We start from the raw sequence: 24,700 nt of genomic DNA, 5'->3' as shown, positions 1-24,700 counted from the left end.
TACCTTTATTAAATAAAAATGTTTATAATATATAGAAACATATTATTCTTATTGCTTTTCAACAAACTCAATTATTTTGTAAAGTATGTATTATACAAGTTATGTTGTATATGTGAAAATATATACCAATTTATAACAAATAAATACTATGGATACAATGTGTAAAAAATAAAATAAAGTAATTACCTAACTGAGTCCACAATAAAGTGTATAAACGACACTTGTTTGTAATCAAACTTCCTGTAATATTTTAATTAGATTAATAATTTTAAATTTTATCTACATACGTTTATTAAAACTAAACGAACAATATATACAGTTTTTGCAACTTTTTAACGGATAAAATTATTACGTAAAGCATTATGTAAAACATATATATAAGTTATCTTTTATATTTATTTCTAATAAATCAATACTACTTGTATGTATAAAAAGTAATGTGAGAGGTAATTACCTGATAAATTATCCAGAAATATTATATATAACCAGTGTGTAATTGTGACACCAGTGTGATATTTGTTTATAACCAAACTTCCTGCAATATATAAAGTAGATTAATAATTTTGAACCCTATATCTATACATACGTTTAATAAAACTAAATAATAAATAAACAATACATATCATAAATATATCTTATATATAATTCTTTCTAGTTTCAAATAGATCAAAGTATTTTGTAACACTGCATATATCACAAGTTATTTTATATTGTTATGTATAAGATCATATGCATTAATGATTTATTTATATGTATTGATTTATTTATAATAAATAGTATGGATGTAATGTAAAATAATTACCTAATTAAAATATTAGAAATGTTATCCAAGAGAAAAATATCACGTTCTTATTACTCTTTAGCGCTAATATATTCACTTTCTGAACATTGGCAATAATATATAAACATATTACCAACAATATAGAGATTACAATAATATAATTATCACGCCCTCTATGATAACGTGAGCAGACAATGCATCAGTATTGTCAGATTTGGCGCTTAAAAACAAAGTGATGGGGGCGCGATCACCAAATCTAATAACATTTAATTTTATACGTGCAATTGTGTTTACGCAAGTGATTGCCGATTGAACAGATGGCCTTATAGAGATTCATTTCTAATTAGTTTTATGTTTATGGAATAAAAGGCAACCATTGTGCTTTCTCTTTGAGACACCTCCGATTAGACACAGTACAATTGGACACAACTGGCTTTCATTGGCTAATCGTGCTTGATCGTGCTACCCTAGGCATCGGTCGATATGATTGGCTGTGTCTAATCGTACTGTGTCTAATCGGGTAATCCCCTTTCTCTTTTGGCTAACCTCCTTTATAAGTACTTTATCGAGAGTCATCTACTTTTTACAATGGCTAATCGCAAAAGGTAAGCATGAATATAAATACATTATATATATATATATATATATATATATATATATATATATACATATATAATAAATTTTATTAATATACAAATAATAGATAATATTGGTTAACCTTTATTTTAATCTTTTATCGTAATACACACATTATATGTTGCACGCGTGATACATATTATAAGAAAATATTAAAATAAAGATAAACCAAAACGTTATCTATCATTTTTATAAAAATATTTTATAATTTATATTATATATTTTCACTTCCAATAAAAGATAAAAACAAAAATTAATCACTTATCTATCATTTCTATAAAGATATTTTATAATTTATTATTTTATTATTTTATTAATCTTTTATTATAATGCATATGTATTGCATGCACAATACTTGGCTAATCTTTATTTTAACCCTTTATTATAATACATAAAATATATGTTATACGCAGAAATACATATAGTTATTCATCGCAATAATTAATGATTATTTTAATCCTTTATTATAATACATTTGTATTGTGCACGCAACATATAGCAATATAAATGCATTACAATAAAAGTTAACTAAATATTGTGCACGCAACAAATATGCACAATAAAAGATTAAAAATATATAAAATAATAAAATATTATAAAAGATCTTTATAGAAATGAAATAGTTTATCTTTATTTTAATTCGTTATTGTAATATGTATATGTTGTGCATGCAATACATATGTATTACAATAAAAGAATAAAATAAAGATAAATCAATACGTTTTCTATCATTTTTATACAAATATTTTATAACTTATATTATACATTTACAGTTCCAGAAACGAAAAAGAACCAGCAACAATTAATGATAATGAAACTCACAAAAGGTAAGCAATAATTATTAATAATATCTATAAAGATATTTTATAATATAATTTATTATTTTATATATTTTATTTCAATCTTTTATTATAATCTTCTATTATATATGTTTCACGCATGATACTGTTTAACTTTTATTTAAATGTCTTATTATAATTCATATATGTATTATACATACAAATACATATAATTACTCATCGCAATAACTAATGATTGTTATAATACATATATATTACTATATGTTGCATGCGCAATACAAATGCATTATAATAAAAAATTAAAATAGACCATTAAAATTAAAACTAACCATTAGTTGTTGCGATACGTAACTATATGTACTTCTGCGTATAACACATACATATGTATTACAATAAAAGATTAAAATAAAGGTTAACCAAGTATTGTGTGTGCAACTCATATGCATTACAATAAGGATTAAAATAATAAAATATATAAAATAATAAAATATTATAAAATTTTTTATAGAAATGATAGATAACAATCTATTATTTCTTATAAAAATGTTTTATAATCTATTTTAATATTTTATTATCTTAATCTTTTATTATAATGCATATGTATTGCACACACAATACTTGGTTAACTTTTATTTTAACACTTTATTGTAATACATTTTGTAATACATATATATAATAAAAATATAGAAATATATAATAAAAATAGATGACAAAGAATTAATTTTTATTTTAATCTTTTATTGTAATACAAAAATATTTTATATTGTACAATATATTTTATACATTTCTATTTTCAGATCTAACGAAAAGGAAAATGAAGAAAATCCTAAAAAGTAAGTGTAACACATTATATTATTATATTATTATATTATATTATATTATATTATATTATTAATACATATGCGTAAGAAATGATAGATAACAAGGGAATAAAAATTTATTTTACTATTTTTATTGTAATTCACTTATTGTAATTACTTATTTTTTATTGTAATTCATATTTGTGTTGCACACACAATACATATATGCATTACAATAAAAGATTAAAGTGAAGATTAATCATTTATTATCTATCATTTCTACTATCATTTCTAAACATATTTTATAATATATATTTTATATGTTTCCATTCTTTCAGAACCTACAATATGGAAGAAATGGAGCCAGAAATTGAATTGTCGTCCTTTTTACGCGTTGAGGCTGAAGCGGCTTTAAAAGAAAATATAATACTTAAAAAAAAATACAAAAATTAATGGAAACACAAAAATTAATGGAAACACAAAAAGAATCGCCGCCACCAACGATGGCATCACTACCACCGCCACTGCCGCCGTCAACGTCGTCACCGCTGCCATCGCCGTCAGCGTCGTCACCGCTGCCACCGCCGCCGTCGTCACCGATAACGACAGCGGAGCAAGTAAGAGGTAAATAATTTTGAATTATATAATTGGCACGTTAATTATAAAGGAATCAGCTAAATGAATCAGCTATGTTAAAAGTTAATAAATCTATTACATTTTCAGATTTATGAATTTAACATTGCCCAAAGTATTTTTAGCCTTCTATAGAATTAAAATTTTTATTTTCATGAATTTTTGTGTCGTATAAATTATATTTTACAAAAGAAATTTTTAATTCACAAATAATTATTTTTATATTTTAAAAGGCTAAAAGTATTTTGCGTAATGTTAAATTCATGAATCTGAATGTACATATATTAAAATTAGATTTATTAACTTTCAATATAGTTAATCCGTGCAGTTCTTCTTTAAATATTATATTCAAATAAAATAACATTAAAATATTTCTTTTATTGTAGAACAACCGCGTGCACGATGGGCTAGAGCGGGACGATCGAGAGGACGAGCCCGAGGCCGAAGTTCCAATCCAAGAACCTCAGCCCGTTATAGAAATAAAATTTTTAATTTTTATTAATATTTAAATTTGTATGCGTGTGCGTGTGTGTGTGTATGCGTGCGCGTGTGCGCGCGCGCGCGCGCGTGTGTATCATCATACATAGAATATTTTTTATAAATGTGTCTTTTTGTTTTTTCTTTCTATGCTTTGCATAAACTACTTTTTATTTTTCATTTCCTTTTGCAAAGCATAAGCTATTTTTAATTTTGAAAATTTAAATATTCTACGTTATGATGATATAAAAATATGTTTGTATATGTGTACATGCGTGTGCGTGTGTATGTAATATCATCATAGCATAGAGTATTTATTTTTTCTTTCTATGCTTTTGCATAAACTACTTTTCATTTTTAATTTTCTTTCGCAAACCATAAATTATTTTTAATTTTGAAATTTTGAATTTCAATATTCTATGTTATAATGATTATATCAATTGCAATAAAATGAGCATTATATTTTTTCAATGCCATTGCTAGAGCTGTGATGACTATACCAGAACCACTACCTATTTCTAAACAAATCACAGGTTTCATCGCATGCAGAATGTCTAAATCTTCTTCCAAAGCATCTATTAAAAGATACGAATCCTCAGAAGGATCATAAACTGTCTTGAGTTCTTCATCTGATAAATAAACTACTGGAGTTTCCATAATTTACAGTGAAAATTGTAAGAAATTTCTTTTATAAAACTTGCAAAGTAATCAATGTTAAGTAATAACAATCCGCTGCTTCAGCTCTATTTGACATATCCTATAACAAAGAGAATAGTTATGCATAAAAAATAATACTCTTCGCAACTTTTGTACGCAACTTGTAGTACATGATAGAAGCACAATTTTTTATAACATTCCAATAATTATATATGAAAATTGAAAATGATTTTCAAAATGCTCAAGAATTCTTGTAAAATAGGTAACAATAAGATATATATGTTGCTTGTGTAAGTAAATCGCAATTTTTTATCGTTACAATTCGATGAATAAACATATATTTTGCAATAAATAGTACGTACTGTGAAAGAAATATAAGAATAATAAATATACGTAAATTTGCAAGAAGAAACGCGAAAAATAAATGTTACTATTATTGCATGCGCGCTGAACAGAAAACTTAACGTCACCTTGTGGCGCGAATTCTCTCGTCCAGTTGATCCACCGTAGGTTTCAAGAGACTCATAAGACCTTCCGTTAATGCATCCTGCGTCAGATTTTCGCAAAAGTCATCTATCTTGTCGTCGATAGATGTATTGTCACTCGCTGTGCCCACGTCCATGTTATAGCTGTAGTGAAGTAGACACTACCGTGTCTCTTGATATATATATATATATATATATATATATATATATATATATATATATATATAATCTGAAATAATAATATAGATACAATCTAATCTAAATATATAAATGTTATATGTATATTATTATTTTATATAATTACCTGAAGTGACACACTTAACCTTTTACAACATATTTATAAGCACCGTTAACGCCACAGAGCGCTACTAATGCTGCGTCGCGTGAATCACTGCTAGCGCATTCTTGTGGCAGACGTTGGAAACGTATTTCTGTATTTTCTTTGTTACGTTAAGAGGAGTTGATGACGACCATGACGACGTTTCTTAATCGAAATTTTCACATTTCAGACTTTGCATCATGATATCTCCGTTTACAGAGCACGTAGCGCAAAAATAAAAACACTTTTATTATTTAATTTAAACCCAAGCTATCGATTAATTCTACTAAGAACTCGATCCGTTGAGCGGTTATATGAGAAATAAAAATATCGAGTTATACTCTCAATCCGACTCGCGTAATAATACACGGAGTGCATTTTTGCTTACGCTGGGACTTAGCAAAGACACTACCGTGTCTCTTGATATCCCCTGTTTCAATTTTTATTCGCAGTAATGAATGATTACGATTTGATAAATATTTATCGTTGCAATACAGTTTCATGTCGTTTATCAAAAGTTAATTAATTTTTAATTATTAATATTTATAGCAAATTATGTTTCGATACTAATTGTAATCATGTTTAGTACAAAAATTATAATATACGAAGCGTTTCTCATCACTACTTTATTACTCGAGAGTCGAATGATAACAAAGCCGTGACATGTATAGCGCGCCTTTGTTATACGTCGCCAAGGCCAAACATGATATTATTGATAATTTTCTGCCGAAATATTTTACGTACTACATATACACGCGGAATTTTAAATTATAGAGGTATATTTTATTTTAAATTAATTATTAAACGATTGATGTATCACGGAACCTTTTGTTATGCTAATGATTTGAATTTATTCGATTGTTTTACCGCGCTTTTCCGAATATAAAATTTTATAATATTTAGTTTGGCATTTTAAAAGACTGACTTAGGCTAATATTACATTGTCGTACGACAAATTTTTTAAGCACATTGATTGGCTGCGGGGTAGAAAGTTTCTAAAGATTCAAAAAATTATTATCCCGCAGCCAATCAATGTGTTTAAAAAATTTGTCGTACGACAAATGTAATATCGGCCTTAGAGTGAAACTAAATAAATAAATAAATAAATAAATAAATGATGTTGAGAAAAAGAAAAAGAAGACACATAAATAAATAATAGCGTGAAAAAAGAGATCATACTAATATTTTTATATAATAAATTATTATTAATTAAATTATTTATATTTTTATTTATATTATCAGAAGGACATATATGTTATCCTCTGAGAACATTCGTGGACATTGGTTTTGTAGTTCATGTCCACGTTTTTAATGTCCACAGAGGGAGTATCGCTTCCAGGGATCACCTAAAGGTGCCAATTCATGTAGCGAATAAATCGCCGCGAATAGAGATCACGTGATCATTCGCAGTTCGCTAGCGAATAAACGCTATTCGCTGGATTTTTTCAGCTTTTTACGAATATTCGCTGATGCAACATTTTGAAAATGGATTCAACACAAGTAAGTCATTGAATTTATAAAAAGAAATTATATTTATTGTATATAATTATATTTATAGAATTTTTATAAGGAATTGAATTTATAAGTACTTTGTATGTTTATCTATTTTATAAATGCCTTTCTTAATTTCTTTTTTTAGGATTAAGTCTTCTAATTGAGTTGCAGATATACGTATGTAATTATGAAATCTCAAGTCTTCTAAAACCAGCTTGGGTAGCACCATGCTCTTTTCTTGCTTGAAAAATGGGTGCTATCCAATATTTTTTATGAGAATATTTTCTTTTTTTCACATTTAAGAGTACAGCAACTCTCCTTTTCCGTATATTATTTTCTTGATAAAAATTATTTGTTGATTATACCAACGCGTCCAGGTAGTGATTGAATTTTCTTCCATTTTAGAAAAATAAAAATTCAGCTCACTTCTTACTATTCGCTTATTCGCGACGAATAATTCGCTACTTCACGGAGAATTATTTGCTACTCGCTATATATCATTCGCAGCGAAAAATTCGCTGCATGAAAAGGCACCTTAAAAGCGGGCCATGACATCTCTCACAGTCTTCTCTTTGCTCACCATGTAACCTAACCTAACCTAACCTAACAATTGGGTAAGTGCCGAGTTTCATTTATAATTTTAAGAAAAAAATACTGTGAACACAAATAAATTATTTTCTATTTAACGTAAATGCGATTTCTTCAGAAACACCTCTTGTATGTATTTTTTATTCTTCATACATAACATTCTTTCAATGCATGTTTGTTTCATCTGTTATTATATCTGTCACAATCTCACAATATCTTTACGCAATTAACTGATACTAATGTGTGCCTTATAGTGATCACACATAGATTTTATCTGGTGGCGAATCGATGTCACGATGAGTCTGAGGCGAATCTACGTCGTCGTTCGTCCGAACCTGCGAGTCCAAGGCATCCTCGGGAGATTCTTCGCTACAGAGTCGATGGAGCCTAAGAATAAGGTCGTCGACATAACCACTGCCGACGAGAAACCGGTGTACTCTTCAATGGACGATCCGAACTTCCAAGAGGAGCTTGCCAGGAAACGGAACAAGTCCCGATTGAATCCACAAGACAGGAACATCCTCATGGGCCTGCGTCCTTACGACACACCTATGGCATGGCATCACCATAAAGTGAAGTACAAGAAACGTATGTTGGGTAGATATGGATTAAAGGCCAATGATGAACCGGCAGGATTTGCTTGGCCCACACAGGATGAAATCGATGATGCTAAAGAGTACGAGAGAGTTGCTTTCCCATTATCTCTTCAAGAAAGGTGGAAGCAGCTGGAGGAAAAAAAACGAAAACGAGCTGAAAGGATTAAAGCAAGGTATGTGTTTTTATCAATTGTATTACTTATCGATGCAATTTTACTGATAATTTATAATGTTTAATTATATACTATGAACTTGCAGGGATGATGAGATACATGCAAAAATGATGAAGATGGAAGAATGGACAGAACAGTTGAAAGCTAAAATCGCTAAGAAAGAAGATGAACTACAGGCTGCGAGAAAGCGCAAGGAACGTTTGGTGGAGGAAGTCAGGAGACACTTTGGCTTCAAAATTTCACCTCATGATGAAAGATTTAAAGAGATGTTACAGAAGAAAGAAAAGGAAGAGAAGAAGAAGAAGAAGGAAGCTAAGAAACAGGCGAAAATGGAGAAGTTAGGTATGATCTATAAAGAAGCCGAAAGTGAGGGTCAGGAAGAAGTAACCGATTCAACAAAATCTGCAGAATATTTTCATTCATGAAAAATAAAATGTAAAACTTTAATTGTAGCTAATAGATTGATAATTCTTAACTCCTCTCGATCAGTTTTAATTCTTAGTTAATTTGAATGTTTATACCAGACTAATATAAACCCTGTAACTCTTTTCTTTATATTTTATTTCAGCGTTTTCACATAACGAGACATCCCGAGATTGATTATGATCAAAACATATCCCGAAATACTATCTCTGTTTTACATTTTTACGAAAGCTTATCTTTTTAGTAGAAACTTTTCAACAGATATTTCACATTTACTTGCGAGAATAATACAAATGTCAAGGACAATATACACATGTAATAGTAAATATATATATCATACTTTCTTTACTAATACAAAAACATTACACACTGTTTCGCAAAAGACTAGAAGAAATTAATGCATAGTTGATGAGTGACGCTTATCTTAAGATACTTAACCAGGCACACGTTGGACGATAATTGCTTCATTCATGTCGGATTTTGTGCTATGGTCCTTCGGCGATCGTTATAAACATCACAATCATTGTAAATCATCAAACTACATTTGTGGCATCAGATTTCAAAGATTTGACTTTCTCATACTTGCACTGTAGTTGACTCGTTATTTCACTCTTTAAGCTTATCAATTAACTGGTTCAGTTAAGCTGGTTTCTAGCTATTCTAACAGTCGCATTGTGAATAAAATGATCGAACATTCCTGAAAATCGTTATCGTAAAAATTTTGCGCAATTCGAATAAGATCAGCTTGTCGTTGCGCACTCATCCTGGTCGCTGTTAACAGGCGATCTTCTCTGCGAGTTTTCGCTCTCCGAAATGTTCCCCTCGGTTTCAGCAATACTGCAGACCGGTCGGTCATCATCATCGAGTGCCCGCGTATTTTGTATCTGGAGTTCGTCGATCACGATAAAGTGTATCTTGTTGCTCTCCGTGTGTCAGGCGGATTGCAGCTGCGACGGTGATGTCAATTCGTAAAACTGGAAGCTAAGCTCCTCGCCGAAGAGGTTCTCCGAGCCTATGATCTCGGGGTCGATCACGTTCAAGCCAAAGGCGTTCGGATTCAGATCCGTCACCAGGTATCCCTCGCTCACGAGTCCGCATTCCTCGGCGACGACTTCCTTGGACACCGGGTTCAGGAAATCTGCAAGTCACTTCGTTAATTTCGTTTCATAAATGTGTATTAATCTTTCTCAATAATTCCCTGAGATGCATAACGTTATGATTCTCTCACCGCTCTCTTTGAAGGGACATTGAAACTCCGTTTGTTGAACGATTTGTTGATTCTGCTGATTCGCCTCGTGATCGTTGTTGGCCACCATCATGGGAACCAGGTATTGCACTTCCACCTCGCGTTTTATGCCGTTGAGTATTTGCTCGGCAGAGTCCTCGAGCGTTACAGGGTTCAGTATATTGTCAGTATCCTCCTCAGGATTCGGCTGCGCGATGCTCGCCGTCGCAGCCTCCACCTCGTCCATGATCTCGCTGTAATGTCAAAGCGAATGTATAAATATATTATAATTTAAATATATTATTTTTACAAAATATATATTTTAAATATATTATTTTTACAAGATACGATAAGGAATTTAGAATTAGACTGTTCACCTGATGATTTTGTTACTCCTGGATTCGTCGCACTCGTTCTGTGCAACTTGTAGCGTCGGTGTAGTGATTGCTGATCCATTAACAGCGAGCGGACGAGGTCTACAATCGCTACGATTCGCGATTGCCCAGAGATGACCGGCTCCATGAGGTGCCTTCGAGCCTTTGCGAAAATGCGGATTTATCGAGAGATTGTGCCGGACGGAGTTCTTCCAACGATCATCATTGCTCTTGTAATAAGGGAAATGCTCTCTGAAAATAATAAATGTATACTTTATATATATTAAAATTTATAAAAATTTTATAAAAATATCACCGGATATTATAATACAATCTCTGCATATTTTTTTCTTATCTGAACAATTTTGAATTTAATAAATATCCATGTTTAATAATTATACGATAATAAAAGTTCTCTTTTATATATAAATTAGGATTTCAGAACTCATAAGACAATATTCATAAAAATATTGTATTGGTATTAACAATTTTGAAAAATTTAAATCTTGTCTTAGTCTTGAGTAAATCTGTAGCAAAAATTTCGTCTTGTATTTAAATATAAATTTTGTCTTGTTTATTTTGTTTAACAATTGTTATCTATTATTAATTAGTTTTATTATTTTGTATTAATTGTTTCTAAATTTATTAATATAAATACTCTTATTTATTAAATAAAATTTTTTTAATTCATACATAATATAATACATGATTTTTTTCATTTAATTTACAAATATATACATTTTAGCTTTTTTTAAAAAATCAATAATCTTTACAAGACTAATAATCTTGACAATTTTAATCTTGATATTGTCTTGATTAATTAAAAATCTTGTCGTAATCTTCTTCTCTTAAATTACGAATTGCATGTAAATTTTCTCTTGTTTATTTTGTTTAACAATTGTTATTTATTATTAGTTATCTTTATTGTTTATTTTGTTTTAATTGTTTCTAAATTTATTAATATAAATATTCTTATTTATTAAATAACTTTTTTTTAAATTCGTACGTAATATCATGCATGATTTTTTTTCATCTAATTTACAAATATATATATTTTAATTTTTTTTTTAATCAATAATCTACAAGAACTAATAACAATCTTAGATTTGATATCGTCTTGATGACTAATAATTAAAAATCTCGTCTTGATTTCTTCCAAATTACGAGACAAGACAAGACAACAGACTAGTCTTGGTATACCCCTAATGTAGGATCAAAGGGAAACGCGATTAGAGATATCGCGCGTAAAAACGCACGATAGCAATTTGCGTCCCCACGAAACTAATTTCCTTCACCTGCTCGCAGCGATGTCACGGTGCGTTACCCCCTACGCGATTAATTCCACGGGTTTTGGTGGAAGACGAAGAGAGACCGAAAAGCGCTCGAATCGAGGGTGCATTCAAAATGCTAAACGACGTGTTTACTCGCTCCGCTGATCACAATGATCGCGACAAATGGTGTCACCGATCTTACAAATCTGTTTCATACCTTTCACATATCGCACATAAACTTCAAACTTATGGAAAAAAAATATTGCAAGCATCTTCGAAAGAAACATCCTTACATTCTCGATTTAAAATATCTGTTTTAATCTCTTTTAATCATGATGGAAATTTCGGATAACGCAAACGAAAAAAAGGATTTATAAGATATGACTTTAATATAGTTAATACAAGTCTGTCTCTTTTGGTGCAAAGTTCTTATATATTTTTTATAACTCGAATGATAGTACGTTATACGGATGATCTATATAGGCTTTTCCCAAGGAGCTCGAGGCGATCGAACAGGTGAAGGCACAGGAGCAGTAAATTGTGCGCATTCGTGTTGAGGGCTGCAGCAAAGGATAGCTGAAGGGTGAGGAGTTGGTGCCAGGTGGTGCCAAGCAACGGGGGCAGTGGTACCAATGGGTACCATCCAGGAGCAGCTCACCCCCTCGTCAACCCACCCCCGACCACAGTGGGCCATGCTCGTGTAAATTCGTAGGAAGCTTCCTGCGCGGTCGCAACATAAATAAGGAAGGCATATTTTGCTTGTAAATATTTTCCTCTCAATCTTATCGATTTTTTAATTAATGCATTAATTTATTGCGGATTATTTTATTCCACTCAATAATTACCATCTTAAAAAGAAAATTATGTAAAAAATATAGAAATCAAACTGAAAAGAAGAAAAAGAAAAATATATTTGAAATTATTTTTGATATTGAATTAAATACCTAATTTTTTGAAAAACCGTGATTAAGGAAGGAAATACATGAACACTATATAATATTCCACTGCGCCGGCCATAGATAATAATTTCGGCAAATCTTCACAAGAAAGACGAATAAAAGATCGATAATAAATTTTCCGCTTGATAATAAATTTTTACCGAATAAACTTTTACTGATGACACTTACGAGATCCATTGGTAGATCGCAGAGACCGTGAGCTCGCCTCTTTCTTGCAAAGCATGCTCTATCAATTCCGTGTAGGTGAAGGGAGGTTTTTTCGGTCCGTTGGATCGCGAAAAATTCCGGTTGTCGAATCCGTTGGCGGGATAAATCGTCTGATTCAAGTCTTGTCGATACATCGATGAGTTCTCGTGTCCTCTTCTGACGTCATTGGCATAATTGGAGCTGTGCGACCGTCCGTTCGATTTGCTCTTGTTGCCTGAAAATGCGGAATCAATTTCAAGATTATAAAGTCCATTAGACATTTTCAACATAATTTAATTTAATTAAAATAAAATAAAACACACAATTTTTCAACTTTATTTGCTATTATTCGGAAAAGAGGCAACTGCAAATAAAGAATTATCTAGTTTAAGTGACTTGTTTTCATGTAAAAAATTTCATTTTTAAATTATTTAAAATTGACATTTTAATTTTGCGCTAAAGTATAAATAATATTCACCTATTTAACTTTAATATTCAAGAAAGCACTAATGTATTACTTTGTCCTTTGCATTTTTCTCACCACAATGATTGTCCTTCATCAAGGTGGGTCCCACGGTGGATCTGTCGTCCGCGGCTTCGATGAACGAGTCGAGTTTGAAATCCAGCAGCCACGACAGATTCCCGTTTTCCTGGTCTTCGAACTGTTGCTGTTGCTGATTATTATTCATCGTTCCTTTAGTTTGCTGAAAGTTCGAGTTGGCGGGCGATGCCGCGGGTGCGACGCCAGGTTGCCAATAATTCATCGACATCGCCGGCTGATAATTAGTCTCCTCGACGGCGTAGGTTTCAGGCGGATGACGCTCGGAGGTGGTCGACGATGAGGACGACGACGACAAGGACAACGAAGAGGACGAAGTCACGAGAACGTCCAGGTTTTGCTGTTGCTCCAGTTCCGACATGGTTGTCCAGGTGCAGTTGGTGCCGTCCACCAGTAACACCTCAAGATGCGCCACCTGCGACTCCTCGACGATTTCCTGAGCGGACATCGGCGAGAAGAGGGTCGCCGCGTCGGTGATGATTTCGTTCGACGTAGCTACTAATTCCTCCGGAGTCTCGAGTTCCTGGAGGTAACGCTTGCGGTTCGTCTGGCGGATCTCCTCGCAGAAACTGTCGATGTCCAGCTCGTCGAAAATCTTTCGTTTGGGACTGTCGATGTCTAGATCGTCGAAGACCTTCCGTTTGGAGGACGCGCGACTCTCGGTGACTTCACCGGTCGTCCCCGACGAAGGCCCGATCATCCTGTGTCGGTCTTTAAACCGTAGAAATGGCGAGGTGGCGAATCACTTTGCAAAGAGTGGGCGAATCAAAAAAGGACGTGCAGTAAAAAATTATATTTTAGGAAATTCTGGAATTGAAATTTTTAAATAGAGAATTTAGTGAATGGGCGAATCAAAAAAGGACGTGCGATAAAAAATTATATTTTGGGAAATTTTGGAATTGAAATTTTCAAATAAAGAATTTAGTGAAAAAAAAATTTAATTTAAAATTTCATTTATTTTTTTTTAATTTTGATAAAAATTATTTTTTTCGGAATGAGATAAAGATAGGATATTAGTCGACGTGCACGTGAAGCTGTTTTTTAATTTAAAAAATATTCCTCTCAGCTGTGATTTGCGTGCGATATCAGCTGAGTCGAAAAAATATACGTCACATATATGTTTTTTTATATTTTTATATAAATATGAGACGTATATTTTTTTATACAAAATGCAAAACGCACCGATTGGTTATGCAAGACTCATCATTATAAGCTGTCAATTAAAGATTGCAAAATTATTCCCCTACCTTGCACCTCCTCGCCGTCCTTTTCCTCTTCCTCTCGACAGGATCCAAAACACGCGCGAACTTACACCCGTTTTTTTATTTGCCCAAAATAACGGTCGGAGCGATCATCATCGTGAGACGGCAGAAGTACAATTTTTCAATCTCAAGGCTCTTCCCCGAGGCGGCCTCAGACGCGCCCCGCCATCGCGAATTCACGTGGACTACCCCCTGTCGATCGACGTAATCGGACACAACCGACACGGGGCGCACTTCGGAAGTGAATCGTCGATTTTTCTCGTCGCGGATCCCGAGCCGCTCTCATTCGGAGCGCATCTACGTGATCCCGGCGCGGCGCGCGCGTCTCGTTTGTTTCGCACGTCGACTGTCTCGCGCCGTGTGCTCCGCGCATGCGCGGCCGCGCCGCGCGATTTGCGCATGCGCGCCGCGCGATTTGCGCATGCGCGCCGCGCGATTTGCGCATGCGCGCCGCGCGCCTTGCGCATGCGCGCCCGCGCTCCGCGCGTGCGCGCTCGCTCGCGTGCCATCCGGGAAGACGGCGCGAATTAAAACGCCTCGCATCCAAAATTTGGGTATTTTTGCGCCAACAAAGGGCGCGATGTAAAGATCATATCTTGTGATGTAACAGTCTTATCTCTTCCAGATGAAAACCTGAAAGTCTCAGGACGTGCAGAATTATTTGAAAAATAAATAAAAGTTTATTTCGTTGAAAACATGTTGAACAGTCTTTGAAGCACTCCTCGATTGTGGAAAAATCCACCACATCGAGATGCGCGAGTTATTATTCATTTTCAAAAAAAAAATCTGTCTTCCGTGACGCCGACAAGGTCAAGGTAGGTCGCTTTATCGCGGCTTTATTGCGGACTGTCACAGTTTCATGCGTACGCATGAGAGAGACAGAGAAAGAGAGAGAGAGAGCAGAGTTGTTGCGTAAGAGCGTAAAGGTGAAAGCACATAAAATTGCAGGAGCACATAACCATAAGCATAAGAAAATTGATTGGTTCATTTTCTTATGCATATATTTGTGGACCAATCAATTTCTTTATGCTTATGGTTATGCGCCTATGCAATTTTATGTGCTTTCACCTTAACAGAGAGAAGAATGAGAGGTGTCATGGCCCGCTTTTAGGTGATCCCTGAAAGCGATACGCCCTCTGTGGACCTTAAAAATGTGCACCTAAACTACGAAGCCAAGGTGCACGAATGTTCTCAGAGGGTAACATATAAGGTGCACAATTTCTGGTTCTGTTCCGTGTTATGTGCACAAAATGGCGGTAGCACCAGTGCTGTATAGCAAGACGCTTACGTATATTAAATAAATTTTTAATGAGTTTTGTATGACTCTCTCTCTCTCTCTCTCTCTCTCTCTCTCTCTCTCTCTCTCTCTCTCATATATATATATATATATATATATATATATATATATATATATAGAAATTTATTCATTATATGATTGCAACACTTGAAAATAAGATATTTTATTAGGCTATTAATAAATAATTTATATATTTACAGAGAGAAAGTTTGATATTATTTTTAATGTAAAACGCGTACACATTTCTTAAGAATAAAAGTTCTAAATAATAAAGATTTATGTGTGTGTATATATATAAATGTGTATGTATATATTATATATATATATATATATATATATATATATATATATATATATATATACACATACATCTTTATTATTTAACATTTTTATTCTTATATATATATATATATATATATATACAGGGTGCGCCAAAAGTCTGGATACACCTAAATATCTCACAAACGGTGCAGTTTAGAAAAAAATGTTTCAGGCAAAAGTTGTATGGTTTCAAGGGGGACATAAGGTGGTACCATTGGTTTGACCTTGAAGAGTCATTTGAAGGTCACGTGAAGGTCACTTCAATTTTTTTAAACGGAACACCCTATATATTTTTGCACACTCTTGTAGCTTATCTCGAGAGCTTTCCAAAACACTATAATTAAGTACCTTTTCGTTAAGTACTTTTTAAGTTATGAGGCTTGAAATAATTTCTTAATTTTACATAAACCGTAAAATATCTTGTAAAATATTCATTTTTCGATTATCTTATCTTAATACTTTTATGTACAAAATAATGAGAGGAATCAATTGGTGTAAAGAAAACACATAGTTGTTTTTAAGAAAAAATATGGAATTGTTAATTGCAAATTACATATTTTTTCTTCAAAACAACTATGTATTTTCTTTACACCAATTGATTCCTCTCATTATTTTGTACGTAAAAGTATTAAGGTAAGATAATCGAAAAATAAATATTTTACAAGATATTTTACGGTTTATGTAAAATTAAGAAATTATTTCAAGTCTCATAACTCAAAAAGTACTTAACGAAAAGGTACTTAATTATAGTGTTTTGGAAAGCTCTTGAAATAAGCTACAAGAATGTGCAAAAATATATAGGGTGTTCCATTTAAAAAAATTGAAGTGACCTTCACGTGACCTTCAAATGACTCTTCAAGGTCAAACCAATGGTACCGTCTCATGGCCCCCTTGAAACCAAACAACTTTTGCCTGAAACATTTTTTTCTAAAATGCACCGTTTGTGAGATATTTAGGTGTATCCAGACTTTTGGCGCACCCTGTATATATATATATACAGGGTGACCCATTTTAACTTAGGCAGCCAAATAACTCGAAAAATAAGCAAGATAGAGAAAAATGTTTTAGACAAAAGTTGTATGGTTTCGAGGGGGCCATAAGATGGTATCATTGATTTGACCTTGAAGAGTCATTTGAAGGTCACGTGAAGGTCACTTCAATTTTTTTAAATGGAATACCCTATATATTTTTGTACATTCTTATAGCTTATTTCGAGAGCTTTCCAAAACACTATAATTAAGTACCTTTCCGTTAAGTACTTTTTGAGTTATGATGCTTGAAATAATTTCTTAATTTTACATAAACCGTAAAATATCTTGTAAAATATTCATTTTTCGATTATCTTACCTTAATACTTTTATGTACAAAATAATGAGAGGAATCAATTGGTGTAAAGAAAACACATAGTTGTTTTTAAGAAAAAATATGGAATTGTTAATTGCAAATTACATATTTTTTCTTCGAAACAACTATGTGTTTTCTTTACACCAATTGATTCCTCTCATTATTTTGTACATAAAACTATTAAGGTAAGGTAATCGAAAAATGAATATTTTACAAGATATTTTACGGTTTATGTAAAATTAAGAAATTATTTCAAGCCTCATAACTCAAAAAGTACTTAACGAAAATGTACTTAATTATAGTGTTTTGGAAAGCTCTCGAGATGAGCTACAAGAATGTACAAAAATATATAGGATGTTCCATTTAAAAAAATTGAATTGACCTTCACGTGACCTTCAAATGACTCTTCAAGGTCAAACCAATGATACCATCTTATGGCTCCCTCGAAACCATACAACTTTTGTCTAAAACATTTTTCTCTATCTTGCTTATTTTTCGAGTTATTTGGCTGCCTAAGTTAAAATGGGTCACCCTGTATATATATGTGGGTGGGGGTATGTGTGGTATGTACGTATGTATGTACGTATATATGCATAAAAGCGATGCGAGAGTTACGTGAGGAAGCGAGAAGGACGAGTGAAATAAGAGCGAACGAGATAGAAATAGCACGAGCAACGAGGACTCGAGCTCGAGAATCAGATTTTTCTTGCGCGCTATTATTTTCCTCTCGCTCGCATCTATTACTGTCTCGCTCGCTCCTATTACTGTCTCGCTCGTTCTTGTTACTGTTTCGCTCGCTCTCGATTCTTGGGTCCGCTTATCTTTCCGAGCTGTCTATCACGATTGTCAAGTGTGACAGAGAAAGCAAGACCATGAGTAGAGAGCGAGCGAGATGACCTACCATCAAAGAGTTCCGAAGTCTCTTACAATCGATTTCTTCGCTTCCTCTCCATTCGCAATTCACGAAAATGTAAACATCTTATAAAATAAAAATTGAAACTTTTATTTTTAATTTCATCGGTTTGAAAGTAATTTTAATGAATTAAAGAGATTTTTGCGATTAAAATGATATCAAACACGACGTAAATCGGGTAATTTTTAATTAGTCTGATAATAAAAATTTTATAATTATATTTAACTAAATTTATGCGATTTATATCGTGTTTGATATTATTTTAATCTCAAAATTCTCATTATTCCATTAAAATTACTTTCAAATGAATAAAAAATGTATTTAATTTTTTGACATATATTCGTGAATATTATAAATGAAGTCTCATGTAAGAAACTTCGGAATCTGCGACATCGGGAATTTTTTCATTATTTATAATAATTATTATAAACACGATATAAATCGCATAAATTTAGTTAAATATAATTATAAAATTTTTATTATCAGACTAATTAAAAATTACCCGATTTACGTCGTGTTTGATATCATTTTAATCGCAAAAATCTCTTTAATTCATTAAAATTACTTTCAAACCGATTAAATTAAAAATAAAAGTTTCAATTTTTATTTTATAAGATGTTTACATTTTCGTGAATTGCGAATGGATAGAGGAAGCGAAGAAACCGATTGTAAGAGACTTCGGAACTCTTTGATGATAGGTCATCTCGCTCGCTCTCTACTCATGGTCTTGCTTTCTCTGTCACACTTGGCAGTCGTGATAGATAGCCCGGAATGATAAGCGGACCCAAGAATCGAGAGCGAGCGAAACAGCAACAAGAACGAGCGAGATAGTAATAGGAGCGAGCGAGACAGTAATAGGAGCGAGCGAGAGGAAAATAATAGCGCGCAAGAAAAATCCGATTCTCGAGCTCGAGTCCTCGTTGCTCGTGCTATTTCTATCTTGCTCGCTCCTATTACCATCTCGCTCGCTCCTATTACTATCTCGCTCGCTTCTGTTATTGTTTCACTCGCTCTTACGTACTCATATACTGTCATGTTCATCTCGTTATCAAGCCTGCCGCTGGCAAGCGGCCGATGACAAATTGTGACAAATAAATAAGTTAATCATTTTAAGATATATTTATAAGGGTATGCGAGTAATTTTAATGGAATAATAAAAATTTTGCGATTAAAATAACATCAAACACGGTATCAATCGGATAAATGTATTTAAATATATATAATCAAAATGTTTATTATCAGACTAATTAAAAATTATCCGATTTACGTCGTGTTTGATATCATTTTAATCGCAAAAATCTCAATAATTCATTAAAATTACTTTCATATCGATAAAATAAAAAATAAAAGTTTCAGTTTTTACTTTATAATCTCGTAAATTGCGAATGGATAGAGGAAGTGAAGAAGCCGATTGTAAGAGACTTCGGAATTCTTTGATGATAGGTCATCTCGCTCGCTCTCGACTCGCGGTTTCGCTGTCGCTCTCGCACTTGACAGGTCGTAAAGATAAGCGGACTCGGCTTCCTCGCGAATGTAAACATCTTATAAAATAAAAACTGAAACTTCTAATTTTTATTTTATCCATTTGAAAGTAATTTTAATGAATTATTGAGATTTTTGCGATTAAAATGATATCAAACACGACGTAAATCGGATAATTTTTAATTGGTCTGATAATAAAAATTTTGATTATATATTTAACTACGTTTATCCGATTGATACCGTATTTGATGTTATTTTAATCGCAAAATTTTCATTATTCCATTAAAATTACTTCTATACCCTTATAAATATATCTTAAAATGATTAACTTATTTATTTGTCACAATTTGTCATCAGCCGCTTGCCAGCGGCAGATTTGATAACGAGATGAGCATGACAGTATATGAGTACGTAAGAGCGAGTGAAACAATAACAGAAGCGAGCGAGATAGTAATAGGAGCGAGCGAGAGAGAAATAGTATGCCAGGCTGCAAGAAAGACTCGATTTCCGAGTCTTCGTTGCTCGTGCTATTGCTATCTCGTTCGCTCTTATTGCCATTTCGCTCTCTCTTATTACCTTCTCGCTTGCTCACATAACTCCCGTATACGCTACACACGCGCGCGCGCGCACGCACGCACGCACGCACGCACGCACGCACGCACGCACGCACGCACACACGCACGCACGCACGCGCACACACACACACACACACACACACACACACACACACACACACACACACACACACAAAACTATATATATATATATATATATATATATATATATATATATATATGTATATAAAACTTTGCTCACTTGAAATATCTACGCTATTTTTACAGATATGAAAAAATTGTAATTACGAAAATTGTACGATTAAAAGGACCATGATATGCTAGTAATATTGTTTTCGTAAGTGGAAGCGTTTTAGAAATTTCAAGATTATTTTCATATTTTTTAATGGAACCATCCTAATTTTTTTATATAAATCGATTCTTCGCAATATTCCGTGTAAAAAGTTATAAAGATAGTATAGTCAAAAATTGAACAGTTAACGAGATATTTGATTCTTTAAGTTGACATAATTTTATATAAATTATAAAATATCTGATAAAATGTTCATTTTTCGATTATTTTACTTTAATAATTTTATGCATAGAATAATAAGAGGAATCAGTTAATGTAAAAAAAACATATAATTGTTCTTAAGAAAAAATATGTCGCTGCTCATTGCAAATTCATATATCAAAAAAAAAATGTATATATATATATACACTCACCCGCAAAAAAAGCGGTACACCTAAAATTTGAGAAAATTTCATCAAATTTTAAATGATCATAACTTGGTAAATAATGATGATAAAAATATGTTTAAAAAAACAAAATGAAGGCTGTAATGTCCACTTTAAGAATATTTAAGTGGCAATTATGCTCAGCCATTGTTTTCAAAATGGCGGATAAGGAAGTGAAAGGATGTAAAATTGATTATTAAAGGATCGAGTTTGGGACGGTGCACGGCGTAAATCAGGTAACGCAGCCCAATGAGACCAAATGCTCGTGAAAGTGTGGAGTGTTATCTTTAAAATGTTTTTTTACCGAGCTCGATACGATGATTTTTCGCTGAGTTATTCCGAATTTAATTAAAAACGCTCTTTTTTCTTCTTCAATTTGCAGCTCAGCGAATAATTATCGTATCGAGTTCGGTAAAAAAGCATTGTAAAGGTGATACTCCACACTTTCACATGCATTTCGTCCCATTGGGCTGCGATACCTGATTCACGCCATGCACTGGAGCAAAGCGGGAACCTTTATTTATCGGTTTTGTATGCTTTCATTTATCCGCTATTTTGAAAAAAAATGGTTGCACATAATTTCAATTTAATTTAGGTGTGTGTGTGTGTGTGCTCGTTTGTATACCACAAGGATAAGGACCCCGTGGTTCGTCAGCTCCACAGTATTTAAAGACTCCAAACCCTCCTTGTGGCGTGTGTGTGTGTGTGTGTGTGTGTGTGCTCGTTTGTATACCACAAGGATAAGGACCCCGTGGTTCGTCAGCTCCACAGTATTTAAAGACTCCGAACCCTCCTTGTGGCGTGTGTGTGTGTGTGTGTGTGTACGGGCGCACGCATGTGTGTATTAATAGTGGGTATGACCTCCTCGTGCGCGTATTACCTCATTCATACGATCAGGCATACTCTGTATTAGTCTTTTTATTTCATCCTGCGTAATTGCATCCCATGCATTTTGAAGAACTCTTTGAAGTTCTTGCAGTGACTGAGGTGCAGGTACGTGATTTCGTACTTTCTTGCCGAGATTGTCCCACAAATGCTCAATGGGATTTAAATCCGGACTACTTGCTGGCCAAACAAGTCGATTTATGCCAACTTCATCGAGGAAATCAAACACTCTTCTCGCAGTGTGTGGTCGAGCATTGTCTTGCATAAACAAGAAGTTCTCTCCGATAAAGGGTGCATACGGAACAACATACGGAAGGAGTATGTCTTCCACGTATACATCTGCGTTCATGTTCCTGTCAAAAAAGTGCAAATCTGTATGAGCGTCCGCTGAAATACCTGCCCAAACCATCACAGAGCCTCCATTGTAGCTGTACCTTTCACTTACAGTACAATCTGCAAATCGTTCTCCACGACGACGATAAACTCGTTCTCGTCCATCTGGAGAATAGAGACAAAAACGAGATTCATCGCTAAAGAGTACTTTGCCCCAGTCTGCGTAATTCCAGTCTCTATGCGCAACTGCAAAATTGAGTCGAGCTACGCGATGACTGTAAGAAAAGGTACAGCCGCTGGCCTGCGCGAAAACAGATTTTGTTCCGCTAATCTTCTCCGAACGGTGTCAACGGATACATTGCAATTGTGGACATCCCTTAAATTGTTTCGAATTTGAACAGCTGTTCGATGTCTGTCTCTTAATGAATTTAAAACAATAAATCGGTCATCGTTTTCATTGGTACGTCGAGGGCGCCCAGAACCAGGCCTCCTCTTGAAAGAATTGGTGTCAATGTACCTGGCATAAGCACGTCTCAAACGGAAAAAACATTGAAAGACTATAGTACAAGTTATGCGATTGATTTGCTAGCTCTCTAGACGCGTTGCTCCTTGCGACTTCATCTATTGAAACCATAATTAATTACTTCTTCTCGAAATTACTTCTCGATTATGGCAACGATAACTCCAGAAAAAGCTGCTCAAGTTGTTGCTTTAATTGAAGATGGCAGAAGTCGAAGATACGTTGCTGAGGCACTTGATCTGTCAGTGTCAACTGTGCAACGTGCTTATGCCAGGTACTTAGACACCAATTCTTTCAAGAGGAGGCCTGGTTCTGGGCGCCCTCGACGTACCAATGAAAACGATGACCGATTTATTGTTTTAAATTCATTAAGAGACAGACATCGAACAGCTGTTCAAATTCGAAACAATTTAAGGGATGTCCACAATTGCAATGTATCCGTTGACACCGTTCGGAGAAGATTAGCGGAACAAAATCTGTTTTCGCGCAGGCCAGCGGCTGTACCTTTTCTTACAGTCATCGCGTAGCTCGACTCAATTTTGCAGTTGCGCATAGAGACTGGAATTACGCAGACTGGGGCAAAGTACTCTTTAGCGATGAATCTCGTTTTTGTCTCTATTCTCCAGATGGACGAGAACGAGTTTATCGTCGTCGTGGAGAACGATTTGCAGATTGTACTGTAAGTGAAAGGTACAGCTACAATGGAGGCTCTGTGATGGTTTGGGCAGGTATTTCAGCGGACGCTCATACAGATTTGCACTTTTTTGACAGGAACATGAACGCAGATGTATACGTGGAAGACATACTCCTTCCGTATGTTGTTCCGTATGCACCCTTTATCGGAGAGAACTTCTTGTTTATGCAAGACAATGCTCGACCACACACTGCGAGAAGAGTGTTTGATTTCCTCGATGAAGTTGGCATAAATCGACTTGTTTGGCCAGCAAGTAGTCCGGATTTAAATCCCATTGAGCATTTGTGGGACAATCTCGGCAAGAAAGTACGAAATCACGTACCTGCACCTCAGTCACTGCAAGAACTTCAAAGAGTTCTTCAAAATGCATGGGATGCAATTACGCAGGATGAAATAAAAAGACTAATACAGAGTATGCCTGATCGTATGAATGAGGTAATACGCGCACGAGGAGGTCATACCCACTATTAATACACACATGCGTGCGCCCGTACACACACACACACACACACACGCCACAAGGAGGGTTTGGAGTCTTTAAATACTGTGGAGCTGACGAACCACGGGGTCCTTATCCTTGTGGTATACAAACGAGCACACACACACACACACACACACACACACACGCCACAAGGAGGGTTTGGAGTCTTTAAATACTGTGGAGCTGACGAACCACGGGGTCCTTATCCTTGTGGTATACAAACGAGCACACACACACACACACACACACACACACACGCCACAAGGAGGGTTTGGAGTCTTTAAATACTGTGGAGCTGACGAACCACGGGGTCCTTATCCTTGTGGTATACAAACGAGCACACACACACACACACACACACACACGCCACAAGGAGGGTTTGGAGTCTTTAAATACTGTGGAGCTGACGAACCACGGGGTCCTTATCCTTGTGGTATACA

At 34.1% G+C, this 24,700-nt stretch overlaps 3 protein-coding genes and 1 long non-coding RNA gene across 10 annotated transcripts; 2 read left to right on the top strand and 2 right to left on the bottom strand.

Moving 5' to 3' along the window:
• Positions 1 to 1,149: 1,149 nt before the first annotated feature.
• Positions 1,150 to 5,401, top strand: LOC145959411 (uncharacterized). Of its 3 annotated transcripts, XR_014435024.1 has the most exons (5): positions 1,150 to 1,386; positions 2,191 to 2,244; positions 3,015 to 3,050; positions 3,356 to 3,641; positions 4,037 to 5,401. It is a non-coding gene; the product is annotated as an uncharacterized LOC145959411 (long non-coding RNA). The 3 variants fall into 3 exon arrangements; XR_014435025.1 differs by lacking the exon at positions 4,037 to 5,401 and having other exon boundaries at positions 3,356 to 3,646; XR_014435023.1 differs by lacking the exons at positions 1,150 to 1,386; positions 2,191 to 2,244; positions 3,015 to 3,050 and having other exon boundaries at positions 3,466 to 3,641.
• LOC145959412 (SNAPIN protein homolog) lies at positions 2,935 to 5,916 on the bottom strand. Its single transcript, XM_083078259.1, has 3 exons — positions 5,574 to 5,916; positions 5,255 to 5,498; positions 2,935 to 4,884 (listed from the first exon to the last, which is right to left on the bottom strand). Exons 2-3 carry the CDS (start codon positions 5,404 to 5,406, stop codon positions 4,842 to 4,844), a joined length of 195 nt encoding a protein of 64 aa, XP_082934385.1. The 5' UTR covers positions 5,407 to 5,498; positions 5,574 to 5,916; the 3' UTR covers positions 2,935 to 4,841.
• A 1,656-nt stretch (positions 5,917 to 7,572) lies between these two features.
• Crif (growth arrest and DNA damage-inducible proteins-interacting protein CRIF) lies at positions 7,573 to 8,919 on the top strand. Of its 2 annotated transcripts, none has more exons than XM_083078256.1 (3): positions 7,573 to 7,696; positions 7,925 to 8,439; positions 8,525 to 8,919. In XM_083078256.1, the coding sequence occupies exons 2-3, from the start codon at positions 7,967 to 7,969 to the stop codon at positions 8,862 to 8,864; spliced, it is 813 nt and encodes a 270-aa protein (XP_082934382.1). In that variant the 5' UTR covers positions 7,573 to 7,696; positions 7,925 to 7,966; the 3' UTR covers positions 8,865 to 8,919. The 2 variants fall into 2 exon arrangements, with proteins under 2 accessions (XP_082934382.1, XP_082934383.1); XM_083078257.1 differs by having other exon boundaries at positions 7,685 to 7,799.
• Positions 8,920 to 9,181: 262 nt separating this feature from the next.
• LOC145959409 (uncharacterized) lies at positions 9,182 to 15,026 on the bottom strand. 4 transcript variants are annotated; one of them, XR_014435022.1, is made up of 7 exons: positions 14,684 to 15,026; positions 13,419 to 14,243; positions 12,860 to 13,112; positions 10,465 to 10,713; positions 10,091 to 10,341; positions 9,622 to 10,000; positions 9,182 to 9,559 (listed from the first exon to the last, which is right to left on the bottom strand). XR_014435022.1 is itself a non-coding variant. In XM_083078253.1 (6 exons), the coding sequence occupies exons 2-6, from the start codon at positions 14,134 to 14,136 to the stop codon at positions 9,795 to 9,797; spliced, it is 1,677 nt and encodes a 558-aa protein (XP_082934379.1). In that variant the 5' UTR covers positions 14,137 to 14,243; positions 14,684 to 15,026; the 3' UTR covers positions 9,182 to 9,794. The 4 variants fall into 4 exon arrangements, 3 of the variants coding, with proteins under 3 accessions (XP_082934379.1, XP_082934380.1, XP_082934381.1); XM_083078253.1 differs by having other exon boundaries at positions 9,182 to 10,000; XM_083078254.1 differs by having other exon boundaries at positions 9,182 to 10,000; positions 13,419 to 14,181.
• Positions 15,027 to 24,700: the final 9,674 nt, after the last annotated feature.

This window comes from Camponotus vicinus, unplaced genomic scaffold (genome assembly GCF_025532165.1).
Source record: "Camponotus vicinus isolate PSW18456_S1 unplaced genomic scaffold, iyCamVici1.0 SCAF_1, whole genome shotgun sequence".
Classification (NCBI taxonomy): Eukaryota; Metazoa; Arthropoda; class Insecta; order Hymenoptera; family Formicidae; genus Camponotus; species Camponotus vicinus.
The sequence above is the reverse complement of the archived record's forward strand: the minus strand, read 5'-3'. Positions and strand labels throughout refer to the sequence as shown.

Bases quoted from the DNA above. Each gene is read 5' to 3' on its own strand.
- LOC145959409 (XM_083078253.1), bottom strand. From the start codon at position 14,136: ATGATCGGGCCTTCGTCGGGGACGACCGGTGAAGTCACCGAGAGTCGC. The intron at 10,714-12,859 runs GTAAGTGTCATC...TATTATTTTCAG, and splicing joins GCGATCTACCAATGGATCTC to AGAGCATTTCCCTTATTACA. The intron at 10,342-10,464 runs GTGAACAGTCTA...TTGACATTACAG, and splicing joins AGGAGTAACAAAATCATCAG to CGAGATCATGGACGAGGTGG.
- LOC145959412 (XM_083078259.1), bottom strand. From the start codon at position 5,406: ATGGACGTGGGCACAGCGAGTGACAATACATCTATCGACGACAAGATA. The intron at 4,885-5,254 runs GTGACGTTAAGT...TCTTTGTTATAG, and splicing joins GAGAGAATTCGCGCCACAAG to GATATGTCAAATAGAGCTGA.
- Crif (XM_083078256.1), top strand. From the start codon at position 7,967: ATGAGTCTGAGGCGAATCTACGTCGTCGTTCGTCCGAACCTGCGAGTC. The intron at 8,440-8,524 runs GTATGTGTTTTT...ATGAACTTGCAG, and splicing joins GCTGAAAGGATTAAAGCAAG to GGATGATGAGATACATGCAA.